The following is a 19,678-nucleotide window of genomic DNA, read 5'->3' on the forward strand; positions in this document are numbered from 1 at the left end:
AGGTGAAGGCGAATTATTGTACATGCAAAGGTTTTAGGTGCTTCATCCATCACATAGTAAGTCCATTTGAGGAACAAGAAGAAGCTGTCCACGGAGCCCTGACCTCTAAAAGACAGTCAGTCTGGGCTGCAAGAAGAGACAGGAGACTCCAAAGAAGAACTGTAGCAACTTCTTCGTGATGCATGGCTTCAAGTGATCGCAAACCAACGAAATAACGGAAACATGTTTTTTAAAGCACCTGACTGAAGCTGTCGCACAGTTCTCAAGCAAGGTGTCAACACAGAAAACAATCAGCAAAGTGAAGTTCCAGTTCAAAACAGGCAGGCTATCTTTGGGTTAGCTGGTTTGACAAAACTTAAAATGGGTTTCAAGATGGTGGGTATCAACTTTCTCTGTTAACCAAGCTTTCTGCCTCAGGCTCTGGGCCAATTCACAGAAAGAAAAGGGACGTTTCTTTAAATTTAAATTTAACTTCTGCACAAAGTGGATCAATTGAGCACCGCCTACTCCAATCAGAGACATTATCAGAGGAATGAGCGACAGATATACAAAGAGCCTATAAAATATAACACTAAAATGCAACACAAGTAATGCTCCAGAAAATTATTCTGGAGATTTGATTATCAGAACCACACAGAGCAGTAAAATAGGCCTAAATATACCTGTTAATACATTTATATTATATTATTTCAAACATGACAGCTGCACATTAGAGCTCTGAAACTTTAAATTGCATGCACTTAAACATTAAAGGTTACTCATTGTGTTCAGTTCTGTCACTCTCCTATAGCCTAATAAAGTAGATGTGGGATTTAGTTTATTGCCACCTACTGATGTGCCATCCTGGAGGAGTTGGACTACCTGTGTAATCTCTGCAGGGTCCATGTACCAGTAGTGACCCTGGCCCTAGCCAAATGCAAAACTAGTGAAAAAACAGTCAGATAAGGTGATGAGTGGCCTTGACATGTAAAACTATTCCTGTTTTAGGGGTTGTCTCACTGTTGCACCTCTAGTGCACCTGTTGTTAAATTCATTAACACCAAAACAACTGAAACTGATTATCAACCCACTGTGCTACTTCACTGACCAGATCAATGTCCCACAAGTTTAACTGACGTGATGCTGTACTCTAATTAAAAAGTGTTCCTGCAGTCTTTTGGAGGACTGTGTAAAACATATGCCTGGATAAATTTCTGCAATTTAAAATTTGATCATGTAAGTACAGAAGAGAACAAAAGTCTTAACACTGGTCTAGTAGTTTTTACTTTCTTCCATAAACACTTTAAAACTAACTTCGAAGAGCAAATTACACATTTCTCATCATTTTTTAAATCACATTTGAAAAGTAAATCTACTTTTTGTTAGTTTAGGTAAAATTAACATTTTTGCTTTTAATTTAACAGAGCTGCATTTTGCTTCCCATATGTGACAGCTGACTAGAGTCTGGCAGCCCTATAGGTTCACTGAGCCAGTAACAAAAGGCTTTGGTAATTATGTCAGAGCTCCATCTCCCTTGCGTCAAAGTCATAGACAGTTTATATAAGATGCACAAAGCTACTATAATGTCACCCACTGGCTTATCAAGTCTGATTCTAAAGTCTCGAGAAGAGGTTTTTCGCTGTTGCCATCTTGGCGTTTTGCAAATGCACGTGACAAATGAGGGGCAGAGGTGACTTGGAAACTGCCAGCTCACTGGCTAACAAATCATGACTGAGCATACCCAGATAATCCTGCTTTCTGAATGACCAGAATTTACTAAACTGAACTAATGTTTTGTCAGGTAAGTGTTTACACAAGGCTTTTATGGGAAACCTTTTTGTAACCGCAGGTCCTTGCCCCCCTTTGGGGCCATTACAATGAATGCAGCCAGACACGTCAATAGTGGCTTTGCTTTCAGACCAAGCTATGTCCATCTTAAGATAAGATAAGATAACCTTTATTAGTCCCACACGCGGGAAATTTGTTTTGTCACAGCAGGAAGTGGACAGTGCAAAAGTTATGAAGCAAAAATTAGAATACAATAAGAATAAATACAGTACACAACTGCACAGAATAGAATAAAATAAAATACTATATACAGTAGAATAAAATAGAATAAAATAAACACTGTCTCTGGTCAAAGTGTGTGCTAATGTTTACAACTAAGAGAAAGGAATAACTCCTTCTGGTCATAAAAACAGAGTAAGAGGGGAAAAGGACAGCAACAGTTATGTAAACACACTCATCGTCTCTCGTCTCCAATATTTGTGTCAAGACCAGTAGTCTTAATGTGTTAGCTTGCAATGCTAGTTGAGCTAGTCTGTCTGTCTAGCTGGAAACAACATCTGTTGGTCTGTCTGTGTTGAATACACATAATATTTTCCCATTCTGGAGCTGGATTCTAATGGAGTCGACTGGATCTCATTCAGGTTTGGATTACAAAATTAATGGATTTTGATGCAATGAAGATCGATTAAAATAAGTAGCAGCAAATGCAGCTTTTGAAGTTACAAAACAAAAATGACCTTCTGAAACCCTAACTTCTTTAATAACTTCATACATTTCAATTACATTTCTAATTACTATGGCATTTACATGCTTTAGTACAGCACCTAAACTCTCATTCGTAACTGTGTCATTTCTGTTACACCCTAAAACAATGATATTAACTCTATTATACAAATAAAAAGACAGATAAAGCAAAGACAATATGCTCAGAACTGAAGTGAAAATCTCCATCCCATTCACTGAGTCCTTCCTCCAGCCCACCATCCATGACTTCCTCTTCCCAGTGCTCTGTTTGTGTTTCTAGAGGGAGCTGGCTGACCCCTGACCCCAGGCTAATGAGAGCGATAACGAGGATTAAAAGGGGGTGACTGGAAGGTGTCTGAGAGTGGGGTTTAAACAATTACACTGGGCTGCCAACATGCCTTTCTTCATGACTCAGGAAATTACAGTCTCCCTCTCTTTCTCCCCCACACACTCTTTCAGTCGGCACACAAAAGATAGGGCTTATGGAAAATAATAAATTATCTCGGGGCCACGTTAACTTGGATGTAAATCGCTGGGCAATTATGTTTTAATAGCCCTTTAAGAGAATGAGTAATTGGGTTGACACTACTGGGGTTGATCAGGCTCACCCATCTCTCTTTCCCTTTGTGGCCGGTGGAAGAGAGCTGTGGGTCTGCGAGGCGGTCAGCCGGCAGCACGACATCAGCTAAGGTGGTTAGCCTCTGAAAAACTGTAACAGCGATATCAGAGAATCTGGATAACTATTTTCATTCTATTAAAATTAAACCCTTTCTTGCTCCAAAAAGACATGCATTGTCGATATCTTTTTAAAAAATTGTTCTTTATTCTCAGCATATTTCCTTTTTTGCTAAGATGTTCTCCCTCTTCGTTTGCCAGAGATGACTTTATACTTAAGACTTTCTCCTGATTAAGTTTTTGTTTTTGTTAAAGGTGCTTTGTCGCTAAGAAGACCCTGTGCCTATCTGTGTCTACCAATGGAAGTGGTGTTCAATGTGATGTTGAAAAGCAGTTTAAAAGGTATATCTGTATGGTCAGCAAAAATTACATCACTCTACTAAATATAGCTTTTAAAATGAGCGGTTGTATTTATAATAGGAGGATATGAAAATATTACAATCTTAATTAAATGAGCAAGGTATCTGTAACAAAAACAAACAAACCTCTGTGCATGGAGTGGGAGGACAGCCAGATGCTGAAAAAGTCTATTTCACTACCATGCAATCTGGCAACCCACTGACTATGTTTCATGGCAATGGGCAAAACTCTGGCTGTTGTAGCCGGTATATATGAGGACCAAGACTTGCTGGATTTTTTTTTTATACAAATACACATTTTGAAAATGTTAATTAAAAGCAAAACTGTCACCAGAGAAAAGGTGGTGGCTTCAAGATTTTATTGTGACAAACAAACTAGCGAGCTAACTGTTAACTACTAACTCTGTTAAACTTTGTAAATACTCTTTTTCATGGATGTCTGGATGTTATACTTTATTGTAACATTTTGAAGAGGAGCCACACTGAACATTTCATTTAAGATGAAAGAATTTGGAGTGTTTTAAACTGTTAGTCATGCCACAGTGAAGAAGAAGAAGAAGAAGAAGAAGAAGAAGAAGAAGAAGAAGAAGAAGAAGGAGGAGGAGGAGGAGGAGGAGGAGGGGGTGGGGGGGGGGGGGGTTTGGACCCGGAAATGGCTAATGACGTCAGAGTGTTTAGATTACGAGTGGACTACTAACAGAAGCCTGAATGCTTCTTGTACCAACAGTCTCATCCCTTACCTACAGATTCTGCATATTTCTATGAGGACATCTATTAATAGTCAAATTATGTCAACAAGGAAAGGAGAAAGGAAAACTCTGGAGCCTCAATCATAATTCCATTTTCTATTAAAAACAATTAAGTTGCTGAGAATGTATGTTCAAACCAACCAAACCACTGTATTTATAGCACAATAGTGGATACTGTCACTGTCTTTAAGGGTGACAAAGTTACGTCTTAGTACACTTACATCGTAAATAAACAGGCACTAAAAATAAAATGTTAAATTTTATTTGATAACAAATATGTTGCAGGTTTTTATATCAATCTATATGTTCGTGTGTGCAAACAGTATCTGATTAGAACCTTAATCCCCATTCTCATCCCCACTATCAGACACACACACACACACACACACACACACACACAGAGCTGAGCAGGATCCTGACCAGCACCCTTCAACCTCTGAACTCAGGTCCAGAGTGTGACCTCTGAATTATCACCGTGTGTCTTGATTTGGCCAGCCCCGGGGGACTGGGGGTGTAGGTAGAGGAGGCAAAATCGATGGAGAGAGGGAAGAGATCACAACAGGCCAAACCTGGTGAGCTGAGAACCACCAAATGAGACTGGAACAACACGAACAGCAGGGGTGAGGAGGAGAGAGGGAAAGAGGAGAGAAAAAAACAGAAAAAAAATAGTGATAGGATCTGATGCTAGGCTGAGTCTGACATGGAAGAAGGAAATAATCAAAATCCCCGGCAGGTTGTCGGACCTTACCGCAATGAACAAGCAAATGGTGGGATAAACCTGTATTTATCTTCTCATACTTTCATCTCGGGAAGAAGACAAACGGGGTAGGAAATCGATCAGATGAGCATCTGTTAGGCTTGGCAACAGTCGCAAGTCTGCAGAGATGGATTTTAAAGCCCATTTTTCAATTTCATCTTCATTACTGTGAGCGCCGTGCAGACGCCTAAAGGACACTTCCACAGTAAAAGAAGAAAAAAGATCTGAATGTGCATTGTGCAGGCTACTACACCTCAGTTCTTTGCCCTGTACTGTTTCCTTTCATAGATCAACAAGACGCAGTAAGTGCTCGAAGTGGACAATTTCTGTCGTGTTTTCCCACAGAGGTAATGGAACAAGACTAAAAAGTGTTTTTCTTTGATAAAACTTCCTGTTATTTAAAAATTAAAGTACTATCTATGTAAGTGTTATTTACACAAACACAGCAGAGGTAAAAAAAAAAAAAAAAAAATGGAGTTCTTGAAGGCGAATTGTAAGACCAACATTTCAGTGCTGCAAGCAGGCCACTAAAGAGGGGAATGTAAAGACTCCCACTGTTCTCATTGGTACAAAGTTGGCCTAACACAAATTTTTCAAGTGAGATTGGGCTTGGGTCCATCCATGCCTTCATATTTAGATTGCATCTCTCAGATTTCTTTAAAGTTTTCAGCATTACCACACTTTTAGTTTCAACTCATGCTTGAAATTACTTTGTACAGCAGAAGCATACAGCTAGAAATACTTAGCTAGCTGCACTATGTCAAACAGGAAATTTGCAGCTTAATTGTGAGCGTGTGTTTGGTCTATCACGTGGTGGGGATGAGGGATGTTACATGTGTATGATGCAGCACAGCTCAAGTTGTCTTTCTGCAAAAGCTTGCAGGCTTCACCCCATTTGTGTTACAATACTGCGATAACCTTCAAAATCTTCACTCAAAATGATTTTACACCACAGCAGTTATAAGTTTTCACTGGCTCTCTTCTTTTCAGTGTGGTTTCAAGAATTTACACAGAGCCTATGGTTGTCCATTTGTTTACTGAATTCTACCAGGATATTTTAGACAGTGGGGACTTTATGACTTGATATGTTAATCAAAAATATCTACAGACATCATTTCTAGAAGCCAGGGATGACATTTGGTATCATCATCATTTATAAAGAGAAAATAACTGTTACTGCTTTTTGTCGATGTAGACAGTATAAAAGATTTCACCGTATAAAAATTCATCATAGCGATAGCTTTTAAAGGTCCTTCGTGTGCTCACAAGGCCTTCTACTTAGTATGCTTCCTGCACCTGCGTGTCTTTATATCTGAAAGTGTGTCATTGTGCCTGTGTGTCTCCTTTTCCTCTACCTCCCATCCTCCCGCTGTTGCTCGCCGAGGTTCTTTTATTCCCTCCTGAGCGGCTCTGTCACCCATGTCGCCGGGGGACAAGGAGAATGTGGCGTTTTTTCCCCTGGATCAAAAATTTACGAGCAATTAAAAGGCGGCCGACGCCCAGCATCCATCAACCCCTGCGTGCAGCCAGGTTGGGTGAGGGGGACTTGCAGTAAACCACAGGCTATATACTTTTATATCTGTTTTCCCTCCGAAGAGGGAAGGTTATGACAAAATTATGTTTTACCGTTCCTGGATCCGACCACGATGTAGACATCTTTCATGAAACAGGCTCGTTGGAGGTCAGAGCCTTTGGAAGGGAGGACAGACGGAGAAATATGTACGTGTATGCATGTAAAAGTGTGCGTACTGTTCATGTCGGGTGATTTTCAAAACCACGGCAGAGGCCTTAAAAACAAAAAGAATGTCTCTTTCAGTTGCTGAGGGAAGAGTGACCTAATTACTCTGTTGTTTATTACTGCAGAGCTCTGATTTATGTCCCCGAGCTGATGAAATTTCAACACTGAGTCTTCCTCGTCAATAACGACACATTCTTTCTGTATTTGATTACGCAAACACACACAGCCGTGCACAATGATCCATTGCGACACACCTAATACACAAAAAGGCACGCGAGGCCTCATACATCAACGCAGTCACTCTTTCACTTTTTCTGGCTCCTCGCGACAGGCCCAGACTCATTTGCATCCTTAATTGTGTTGTAATGTACTTTTAATTTGAAAATGGAGGCAATTAATTATTTTGATATGGAACAAAATGCCGCAAATGTAAACATTCTAATAGTTCTCCATGAACAGAGTATCATTTTTCAAAAGAGGGATTGAATCTTATCTCATTTTTTAATGCCATAACAGTTTTTCCCCCCGTTTTTTTTAAAGACACCATTTCACCACTCATGCATTCTCCTTGATATTCACTTTGGGTTTTTTGCAACCGGGGCAGCGTTTCTTTGATCTATTCCACCACTGTTATTTTCTATCTCAATCTCCCACAGGATAATTACTGTAGTTGCACCTATGCTATCAGAAGAGATTAAATGAAATTAAGCCCGTCTGGACACTCTGCTTGTTCTCGTACGTCATCCCTCTGCTGCAGACTCTCCTCCTTCTATTTCTAGGTTAGAGAGGCTTCGAGTGGAGATGTGAAACGCAGATTTGTTGCTGTTTCTTTCTTTTTTTTCTTCCCTTCGCAGACCATGTGATCAATAGGTGTCAATGTTCAAAGACTACAGAGCAACGCCAGAGGAGAGGAAAGGAGAGAAGAGAAGAGGGAGATCCATTTGTAGAGTTCCTAGAAAAAAAACTGACACATTCACTCCCTCAGTCTGATAAACTCAGCTCGGAGAGAGACAGGATGGATGCGTGTTATTCCTTTTTCCTCTTTTCACCCATTTCCATCACCTTTCTTTCTCTCTCCCCTCTCACACTCATACACACAGTTTTTTTTGTGCTTTTATATCTCTATTCCCCCCAACACCCCCCCACTCTCTCTTCTGATTCTCCTGAGGGTGCTGGGAGCCGGCTGACATCACAGCCGGCCCGGCAACAGCCTATAAATTATGAGTGACAAGTCTTTGGACCAATAAAAGCACCACCATATTTCATGCACAGTAAATCTGATTGCAGATTGCTGTGGCGTGTGGCGGCTGACATGTTTATTGTCGTCATGGCAGTGGGAGCAGAGGGTGGAGAGGCGGAGGGTGGTGGGTCGCTCCCCAACATCAGAGTTTTTTTTTGTTGCTTTTTACGAAAGCTCCCAGTCTATATGGAGGTCAAACAGATGGGAACTCTAGGATGCGTGCGACCCATTCCACCCACCCAACGCCCCGCCAAATCCCCCAACACACACACATCAATGCCAACTCACCCAACATCTATAAGGAAGCTATTTTTCCTGCAGCTTTAACAAAGCCATGCAGTCGATGCTTTCTCTGCAGCCATCTGTCCCCAATCCGCACATGCTCCCAACAAAACTTTTAAAGAGGTTACATCCAGCAACTCTGATTTTCCTCAATTAAAGCGAAAGCTAACTTTTTGAAAGAAGAAATAATGTTCTACTCTGTTGTTTGCGTTTTGTGTCCATCCTGCGAACACCGTCTCGCTCTGACGGATCAGTAATCCTCTGCTGTACAGCCTCTAACTATTGATGCTGTTTGATTAATGTTTGCTAAAAACTGCACTTCAAAGCTGTTATTTGAATCTTCACAAGAAACTCGAGTTTGCGACAGATTGGCGCCGACAGCATGGCAAAGTCAGTCTTTATTGAGAGGACTAACATGCTGATTTCGGTAACAAAATGAAACTTCTGGACAATAAGAAAAATATTTCTTGATTTTAGAGGAATAGGCATCAGCTGAAAGACGTGGATCTGTATGAATACTGTGCAGTTTCTCTTTCCCCTCAACCCCCAACTTGCCGTGGCAGATGGCTGCCCCTACCTGAGCTGGCTCTGCTGACTTCCGGTTAAAAGTGAGTTTTTCCTTCCCACTGTCGCTAAGTACTCATTTTTTGCCAGGACAACATTTTGGGACTAAGTTATAAGGAAGCAATGTGTAAAAAAAAATGTAATTTCTATTAGCAGATTACAGTTATTTATCTATTACTTAGTTATTTTGTTGTAGTATGAATGGCCATGGAGGAGGTCTTTATTGGGAGCAAAGGCTGTAAAACATGAGAAAACACAGTTGTCCCAAATCTATGCCCTTTTCACATTTTCCAAAGCCTTCCACTCAGTGACACCCCTGCTAAAGGGAGCTGTGTAACTGTTGGGATTGGGTCTTACCTTATAATACCTTAAGGTAAGGTCTTACCTCACCTTTATCTTAATATCAAGTGCCTTGGGGCCACTGTTTTTTGAGTTGGTGCCAAATAACTAACTCTGAATTGAATTTCTACAACATAGTATTGTTGCTCACTCCTAAAGTGGCCCTATACTTTTTTCTTATGTCTGCCCTATGCATGTCTAGGGGCTGGTCATTGTAGATATGATCAAAGCTTTAAATAATTAGGTCAGCAGATTTGAATGTAGTCCCTGTGAACCATAAGCTCTGGCTTCAGATTGCTCTAAACACTCAGTTTCAGAAAGCTTTTTCTACACTGTATGGTGTCAGTGACAGCAGATATCCTTAATTTGGTCTTCTCATACATACAACTGCTGTTCAGACCTGCTATTTATGAAGGTGAGCCAATGAGACAAAATGTTCAAAGACAAAGCAGACAGTGGATGGACTAAATGAAAAAAGGATCTGTACAATAAATAAGAATAAATAAGGATTATTTAGACTCAGAATCATGCAAGTTCCACTAGTTGAGTCCAAAAAGATTTAAAGTTGAAATTAGTATAACAGATCTACTTTATGTCTGTCCAAAGCCTACTTTTAGAAACATAATTCTGTACAGTTGGACTATTTTATGGTAATAATAATATTAATAATGAAAACACACTCTGCTCTTTATCATTTTCTTCCTGATTTTATTTAAGCCATCTTCTTCTCAGGACCTCAAGTAGTAATGAAAGCATCTCTTGTCCAACCTCATACAGCGATGCGCTTCAGGACCGTCTTTCATTTTCTTAAACCTGGATCCTCTCATTACAGATATCACATCTAATCTTTAATGTACTGCAACAACCTTATTGATGGTAAGTGACCCTGTGCTCGTGGCACTACCTAGTCCACCCGTCCTGACGCATGTAATAAACCATTCTTTATAATTAGTGTGGCCGCTGCAGTATGATCAGGGCATTACAAGTCCTCTGCCATAGCCCCTAAATGGGCAGATTTCAACAGACGCCCGCTGGTGTGATCGGCATCATTATATTTTAATTAATCCATTCTTCTCACAGCAACACAGTAATTACAATCTATTTTATGACATGGCATGCTGCGAAAGAGGGGATGGATGAGAGAAATAAGAAAGGAGTGAGCGAGAATAACAGTGAGCAAAAGGGGAAAAGGAGAGGAGAGAAGAGGAATGTTGAGGAAAAAAACTACAAAGAGAGGCGAGGAGTGTTAGTTACAGCAAAGATGAAGAGAAGCAAGTTTAAGGTGAGTGAGACGGTGAGCAGAGAAAAGCATCACTAACACTATGACTGATTACCGGTATGTCATCGCCTGGCAGACACTGTGAAAGCATTGTAAAACCGTTTATGGGATGTCTAGAAGAGCATGGGTTTCTCTCTCGCTCGCTCTGGTTCTACACTGAGAGAGAGAGAGAAGCTCCAGTCCCTCCAGCCTGTGTCTGTAAATCATTGCAGGTACGGACACTCAGACACGCTGTGGGTGTGATAATAACATTAGAGGATTACAATGACACTCCTCCCCGGACAAGATCACCTGTCTCAACTGTCATAAAACAGACTGCTGCTTTTTGTGGTTGAAGCACTTTATATATGAGGAGAGTGTGGAGGTGTGAGCACAGACAAAAGAGGTGTGTGTGTGTGTGCGCGCATGTGGAAACAGCATCAGTGGATAGGTAGTAGAAGTCTGGTTGTTATGTTAACACCTGAGTACTAAGGTTAAACAGATAAAATGTTAATATGTGTTAATGTGTTTTGAGATTTTCTCTTACTTATATTTTGTTATCAAGCCAGAGGTTACATGTGGTTAGAGTTCCCAGTCCACAGCGAAAGCTTCAGCCTGCCTTGTTTACAGTGTCACACATCAGGTCACTACTAGAGGTTGATATAAACTGTACATAAAAGATGGACACCGCTCCCGGGTATTGCAAGTGAAGCCAACAGGGCACTGAATAAGGATGACAACTTTGGTTCAGAATAGGTTGAGATGTTTTTACACCAGTGGTGTTTAGTCAGTTTAAATCACGTTTGTTTTCCCCCTTTGGCATGGATCTTTTGCCCAGCTTGATTGTGGTGTGGAAGTGATCCGACCCAACTACTAGGTGTAACTGCAAGTTTGAGCGAAACACCTTCCCATAGCCCGGTAAGCTTGGATGTGGCAACATACTGTAGATGTGCAAAGGTCAGTACAGGCTAAGAACTAGCTGCAAAAGGAACATAAAATCTTTATGTTTTCTAAAAAACAGTCCAAAAAACAGCACTTTGTTATTATATTTACCTTTCTTGCTCCGCCCCAGACACATCTGGCCAATAGGCAGAATGAAAAGTCTCATCTGGCTTGTAATCCATCTATAATAATAAAGGTTATGCTCTCTGATGCAGTTCATGTGGACAGCATCAGATTTTAATTTATATCTGCTCTGATTAGTTTCATTGCTAAATTGCTAAATCATTTCATTATTTAGGAATCCGTTTGCTAAATAAAGACAGAGTAGTGCAACAAAAATGAGTGAGACTTTCACTTCCAGACTCAAGGGTAATATATCTCATCCTTCTTTTCTACTCTTCAGTTTGCTAGCTTGGTTTGAAACATGGAGAGCTGGACATGATGCTGCTACTCAACCTTCTTCTCAGTGTTTCCAAGAGGCCACTTGTGTTGTTGCCATACAAAAAAAATCCCCAGTGGTCGGTTAAGTATATTCCCCAAAGAGCACAAACATAAAAGACATGCTAGTAAAACTGTTGACAAGACTATCAATACTCAATGAATCAAAAGGAGCTTTATATTCACGAACCTACAGATGAAAACAATACTGCACGTGTGCAGTTGGCGAGACAATGTGGAAGCAAATCTGAAAACTGAAATGCCATTGAGCACATCTGCCAGTTGAGCAGTTTATATTTAACTGACTGGCTGCCATCTTTGAAAATGAAGCTTGTGTGGAAGTTCAGTAAAGAAGATCTGTAATCACTCATCTGACTGTTTTCCCGGATGTTCAGCTGCTAGACTGTTCTTTGCATCACCTCCACATTCCCACGCTATCAAACATCATTACACTAGTCCAATCATCTTCTTGCCCACCTTCATTGAGCCAATGAGCCTCCAATGTGCTTTAAATCTCAGCGCTCTTCCATCATTCTCACATCATTCTCAGAATATCATCTGTGCAACCCACCTCCTCCTCATTTCTGCCTTACTTGATTCTCTCAAAGCTCCATCCAAGCCTCTATCTTCACCACTGCCACCATGCTCTTCCATGATGGGTCATCGGAGCCTAACCACTAAATATATTAATTAATTTCTCTAATTTAGCTCAATAGATTCAGTGGCCAACTTAAGTAGCTATAATGCCCCAGACTAAATAGAGACCGACAAATTTGCAGGATATGCCCTTCTAAAGATAGCAGTTTCAAAGTTTTAGTGATGTTTTCAATGGTTAAGAGAAAATTAGAGTTCATAGGTATAATTAATGGAATCATACTTTTTATAAATCTGCCCATAAAACTTCCTTTATGCTCTAAATCTTTTATCTGGCTGTATTATATTTTACGCCTACAAGATGCCATGAAGCATACAGCGCAGGTGTAACGTAATTGAAAGATTATCTTTATTATCGACACAAGCAACATATATCCTACAAAGCAGCAGCTGATGGTTCATCTGCATTTTTTATCTGTTATTTACAATCGAGGCAAAAAGTCACTAGTAATAACTGTAATTAATTAAAATTATTCATTCCCAGGCAGGAAGATAATGATTTTGAACTACTTTGCTTTTCAGCAGTAAAAACATTTAGAAATGAAGAAATACTGCTGAATTTCTGAATTCACAAATATGCAGAAAAAGGTCAGAAAGTTTCAAATATGATTGTTACACAACAGCAGCACAAATTTTTAAGTCAACATTGTGACATTTTTAGTGCCTTTGACAGCAGCTACAACTTCTCATTATACAACATGGCCCGCAGTAATTTGATATCAATTTTTAGTAACTCAAACTAGGTCACTAATCGTTTACACTACAAATTCAAAAATACTGATACTGCCAGTGCTACCCCTCAGTCTCCTAGTAGATGTACCAATGGTATAAATTTGGAAAGCCCAGATGAGATCTCTTTGGAGTTATCATGTTCAGAAGATTTTCAGAAAACTTGACCTCTAACCTTGAGGTCAAGGTCACCAATTTTTACGAGATGCACTTATGGTATCAAATTGAAAACCTCCCTGAGCCCGGTCCTGGCTCAGAGAGGTTTCTTCCTGTTAAAAGGCAGGTTTTCCTTCCTGCTTTCACCAAGTGCTTATACAAAGGGGGCCTTCTGATTGTTGGGGGTTTCTATATATTACTGTAGGGTTTTCATCTTACAGTGTAAAGTGCCTTGAGGCAACTGTTGCTGGGATTTGTTGCCATATAAATAGAGTAAAATCGAACAGAACTGAATTGATTTGAAATGAATTTTAATTAAATCATTTGCCCAGATGACTTTTCACATTTTAGTTAAACAAAATATTTGTTATATAGGCAAATATTGGAGAGTGAGAATATTTACAGGTAAAACGACTGTACAATTCATCTGTCACAGGAGATTCACAAAACAATTGCTTTTTTAAACTATTTGAATCATTCAGTGGATATATGATGTCATCTGTTCTTCCTATTGAATATTTATTTGAAGTTTGGTAATTAGGGGTTATTGCCAGAAATATTTATAGTGATGCTGGCGACCAGAATGTAGTTAGATAATCATTGATTACAAGTTATTGTTGATGCTAAACTCGAGATATTGCGTTCACGAGAATGGGACAGACAACCTGAAAACAGTGAGAGAGCTGAGTGAGTCATTGTTGGCATCTGATGTCGATAGTTATAATAACCTTTTTAAAAATAAAAAACATAAAAAAAGAGGTATAAGGCAATGAGGTGCAAGTGAGGTCAGAGGAGGTGAAGGAGGCGTTGTCTCCTGTTGCTGTTGCAGCAGATGAGTCATCTACAAGCTGAGGTTCATGAACAAGAGAGCACTTATGCTAGCCAATCGAGCTCAGAGGTTCTGAAGTGGTTTTGTATTATATAAACATCATGAAGGGAAACCTTTCCCATATGATTATAAAGAAGAAAAAGACAACATTTGCCTTTTGTCTATCTACATATAAAATAAACTGACTAAGAAACATTTTATAATCTAATCAGGAGGCGAAGAGAAGAGGAGGAGACAGCAGAGCAGATAAGGAGTGTCACAGAGAGATGAGACACCAAAAAGAGCTCCTGGAGAGGTGAAGAAGAGGAGGGTATCAGATAGATAACACACAGAGTTAACGCAGTTTGTCACAGTTCATGTTCGTCACAGCACAAACAGGGCAGTTGTCGCATAATAGAAGATTATAAGAACAGAAGCTCGGGAGATCCAGATTGGTCGATTTTATTTTGAAGTATTGGCAACATACAGTCGAGCCTATGACTTCTTCATTTACATCATGGCTATAATTCTTCTGTTCTCCTCTTACTGTTGGAAATAAACATGACAATGAAGATGAAAGGGAAGTTAGATTGCACTTGTTTTGTTTTTCACACTTTATGTTAGGGAACCATCTTAGGAACCTTTACCACATTCATTTTACTCATATATACGCTCAAAAATTTATTGGGTGAAAATCTAAAAAATTTTAGGGCTGGGCAGAGCCATCCCCACCCACCACCAAATATTTCACGGTCCTTACGACGCCCCTGGGGGTTATATTTTTGCAATTTTTCTTGGACTGGAGAAATGATTTTATAAAGTCTGTGCTGTCTGCACAACCTCGGGGTAAAAAAAACAAACAAGTGTTTCAGCTATGTAATTTAGCTCATAAAAACCTATACACCTAATGATTCATGCGACTGATTAATACATTAATTAGTTTACTAGTAAGTTAAGTAGGCGAGATGCTGGCAGACTGCTGGGACTAACCCCAGAGGTAACGCCACATGTTTGTGTTGCATGCATGTTTTACGGTACCTATGGTGAACATGGTATCCTGCTGCATTGATGTTCCAGCCAGGCTCTTTAGGGTCGGGGATCTTTGCTGTCTTGGCGATCAGATGCTGAACATCCCTCCACGTCAGCTCAGGACTAGGGCAAGAGACATAAAACAGAATATCATCAAACGCATCCTTCCTTTCGGCCTGTGTTCTACACCGACTGAAACCACAGAGGAAACACTTCAACTCTGCGTGATACTCTGAAAAGAAACCTGCAGGGAGCTCAGCGCTCCAGTCTTGTGCAGAAAAAAGCTGGAGGACAGTTTTATGGGGCGTACAACACATTTTATCAGGCCCACATGTAAAGCTTGCACTGTATTAATGCAAAGGTTTATTGATACATAAACTGCCGCGATGAGACGCTGCCATACCTTTAATAGCAGGTCCTCTAGACATAAAAGCACCTACTTAAAGTCAAGCTTACATTTTTAATAATGGTGTCACTAAAAACTGTGAATCCAACAAAGAATATATGAGACTTTAACAAAAGAGCCAAGAGAGTCGAATGTAGAAAAAGTCTTCTTTTTAATCCCGGGCAGGGGAATTCTAATGGAGCGGACTCAAGTGTCATGTCAAGCAATATACTAATGGAATCCAATTAAGACCTTTAAACTGTGCAGAGAGCTGGAGGATATTAGCTCAGTTTTCTATAACAAAAGACCAAAGGGTCGTCAATGAGGGCTTTTTCAGGATATAAAAAGCATAAAGGAAATTGGGTTTTTCTGCTTTATCCACTCATTATTGTTCCCTAAGAAAATGACTTGAATGGAGCATAAGAAAACCGCTTGGCTACCCATTCTGAACACCTTTTCTTTTTTTTTTCCTGTTCCTGAGCAGAAACGCTTCTGCTGTGTGCCTCAACATCTGTACACAGGCACTCATTTCTCCAGTACAGAAGGATAGAATGAAGGTAATTAAAGGTATACTACACAGCTAATTTCTCCCATCATTAATGATAAAACTGCAACACATCATGCATGCATCCGGCTCCGCGCTAAGGTGTAACGTCACAGTCAACGGCGAAATCTGCACTAAGACGTGGAGATTTAAAAAAAAAAAAAAAAAAGCCCTTTGGAAAGTAAAAGGGGGAAAAAAACCCACAAGTAGCCTCTTCATTATTGTGCTGCTGGGTGTTAGACATCTTGGGAAATATCAGGCGCAGACATAAACAGATGTATTCCATTCACGTATTTGAAAAAAATAAAGCAGAACAAAAGCGGGGAGAGAAGCTTTCATTAGCAGCATAAAACAAAACCCTGGCAAGCAGCGCGAACAAGCAGCTAAAACAACATGATAGAAATAATACCAGTAACACTAATAATAGACGGATAGAATGAAACAAAACACAACGCACAAACAATTATTTTAAGCTTTGATTTCAAAGGGATTGGACTGTGTGCGTGTGCGTGCGTGCGTGGGGTGGTGTGTAAGCTTTGTACTTTTGAACTGTTGCTGCTCACTGCGTGCGTGCGTGTGCGTGTGTGTACGAGTGTGCGGTCTGTATTATATATTAGCGGCAGCAGCGTGATTCTGCTGTGTGCACTCCCCCACCTCTATCATCAGCACCACCACCACCACCATCACCCCTCTGGTGGAATCAGAGAAAGCCCCGCGGCCCCGGCTGGTTTGCATAAAGCAAACAAAATTAAATTTGCTTTGCTAAATCAAAGCATGTATGGTATTCCAAGCTGCTCTCTCTGGGACAAATTACTTCAAACGGCCTCCTTTGTATCATAACAGAATAAAAAAAAATAAAAAATCAGCCCAATCAGCGGCTCTCCAAAACCCTCGACTCGGGAATTAATTATTGAACCGAGGGCTTTTCTCTCTCCTAGCAGTCCGCGACACAGATCTATTTATTTTGGAAAAGTCGTTTTGCTCTTAAAAACACACTGTTGGCTGAGAGAGCAGTGCTGCTATCTCCCTCTCTCTCGTTCTCTCTCTCTTTCGCAGTGTTTTCACTCCTCTTTGCAGCACAGCCCCTGAAGGGACGTGTGAATAGGTTTAGGCCACGAAATTAATATGAAAACCCCACGACCAGCATCCGCCATAGTGCTGGTTAAACAGAACTATTGCTTATGCTGTAATGGACTTAAGATGAACTGAGCTGTTAACTTGTGAGGTTTATTTCAGACAGAGGTGGCTGGGTTTTTTTCCCTGCAGGAGCTCTTTGTAGGAATGCTAGACTGCGTGTTTCTTTCTTTCCACTGCTTTTAGTTTACTTGCCACAAGTTCAAAGCACTATTAAAGTAGAACAATACAAGTTAATGATGGTTTCTATACTAAGTTGCGCCAATATCTCTAGTAATCCACTAATTATTTATGACATCCTAGATGTATTTATATTTTCGACCACATATTATATGGCGGAACAGTGGAGCAGTGGGTAGCACTGTTGCCTCGCAGAAGGTCCTGGGTTCAAATCCACCATCCACAGCCTTTATATGTGGAGTTGTGTGTTTTTTCCCCGAGTCTGTGTAGATTCTTTCTGGGTACTCCGGCTTACTCCCACAGTCCACAGCCAGTGCAGTTAGTGGGGTTAGGTTTAATTGATGATGTGAATGTGAATAGTTGTCTCTCTGTGTTGGCGACCTGTCTAAGTTGTCCCCTATCACCCTGTAGCAGCTCCAGCCTCCTCGTGACACTGAACTGAATAAGAGGGAGAAAAAGGATGGATGGATGCAGCCAGTCTCACATGTAGAGTTTAACCAAAAACATTTGTGGAAAACATTGCCTAAAGTTGAATGCATCAAGTAGCAGCAACATGGTAAAGTCTAACGGGAATTCTTTTTGAAGCTGTTACTATGTTGTATTTTTAGTGCGCTTAGAAAAGCATTTAACTGCAGACTGACTGCTACTGCATCGAGTAAATGTCATATCTGGTTTGATGCCATTTAACAGCGCTATTACCAGCAGATTTTTTGGTGCATCCCCACCAGAAACCCGATCAGCTATTATCTACAAATGTCATATACAAAATTAAAAAAGCATAGATAAAATCGTTACTCGTGCTAGTTTGCAAAACAGGCTGCAGTAGAAGTTTATAGTGAAGGACTAGGTGGTGAAATACAATAGCTGTCAAGGTAGCAGCAATATGCTGTTTCATCTCTGGACTCATCACATACTGTACCTGCCTAGAAGGCCTTCTGGTCATACTTTAATGCAACAGGTACCATGATAGCATCCCATTCTTTTTGATGTACCTTTATCATTATTTTCAGCATGCACGGCACTGCTTACCATTTTACCTTACAGAAAGCAGGTGATTACATGAAAATCAGTCAGAGGACAGGCGTCCTGTCTGGGACCATTATTATGAACTGAAATTTTACTTTTGTTTATAACTCGAATTTTCAGTCACTATTTGGGGAGTGAAGATACCACATTTCATCATTAAGTTTAAAAAACAAAGCTCTCTTTCACGGCATTAACCGCTTATTATAAGAAAAACATCTCCAATCTGCAAGTTTTGTTGTCACAGTTAAATGTGCCACATCAGTAAAAACACCAGCAGGGCACTTTTTCCCTCGAGCCTCATGGTGTCCATTTCAGATATAGAGGGACTCCTATTGAAGTCTGTCTGACTATAGAGTTTATATTACACTTCGGAAACACCTGCTGTGTTACAACATGATGCTGACAAGCCCTGACCAAGCTACAGAGTGTCCTGATTTGGGACTGAGAATTGATTGACTGTTGTTTGCTAGCCAGATACCAAAGCTCTCCAGTTAACATACTTTCCTAAAGATTGTATTTGTAGCTTTAACTCTGTCACAATGACTGCACACAACACCAGCACTTACCTGATTCTACTGAAATGAACTAATCCAAACTTTTTTTTTCTTTTTAAATGCCGCTCTGACTTTAAGCCTTTAAGCTGAAATGTTTCGAAAAGAATGCTGGGATTACTTCTGCTGCACATAGGACAAACATACGACAACTCGTACACAACAAACTAAGAAAATCCGTGGAAGGACTCGTGTTTCCTGTCATGGATTATCTTACTCTGTCGAAGCTGTTTTCACTAGTGTGAAATTATAATTGCTGACAGCGTCGTCTTCTGTGAGCTAAACTGCGATGTTCGGAATAGAGGAGCCGAGTGATCGCTGGTCTGCGGGGGCAGAGTGCGGCTGTATACGAGCAGCCCCTCAAACCCTAACAGCCGTCATCTCCTCGCCAAGGCTCACAAAGCAGCACAGCAGCCATCACAGTGAGCACACAACTGTTTACAAATCCCCAGTTAATAGGATCAGGCCTCATTGACTGGGCCGCTTCGATGTGTCTGATGTAATCTATTAGCTGTATGATAGTCAGTGTCTCAGTCCAATCGATAAACCTGGGCCTCCATATTGCTCCACTGTGGACTGTTACTCCTCTTTAGTGCTGCTTAGAATGCAGGCTTAGTGGCTATAAAAAGT

General features: G+C 40.4%; 1 protein-coding gene across 3 annotated transcripts in view; it reads right to left on the bottom strand.

Moving 5' to 3' along the window:
• The window catches only part of LOC116320619 (furin-like protease kpc-1), a 200,068-nt gene that overhangs the window by 41,461 nt on the left and 138,929 nt on the right, over nt 1-19,678 (bottom strand). For all 3 annotated transcript variants that reach the window (XM_039619940.1, XM_039619938.1, XM_039619939.1), the window contains exon 13: nt 15,238-15,351. In XM_039619940.1, coding sequence (XP_039475874.1) covers nt 15,238-15,351 — 114 coding nt within the window. The remainder of the gene's footprint in view (nt 1-15,237; nt 15,352-19,678) is intronic.

Source organism: Oreochromis aureus, linkage group 11 (genome assembly GCF_013358895.1).
Source record: "Oreochromis aureus strain Israel breed Guangdong linkage group 11, ZZ_aureus, whole genome shotgun sequence".
NCBI classification, from domain to species: Eukaryota; Metazoa; Chordata; class Actinopteri; order Cichliformes; family Cichlidae; genus Oreochromis; species Oreochromis aureus.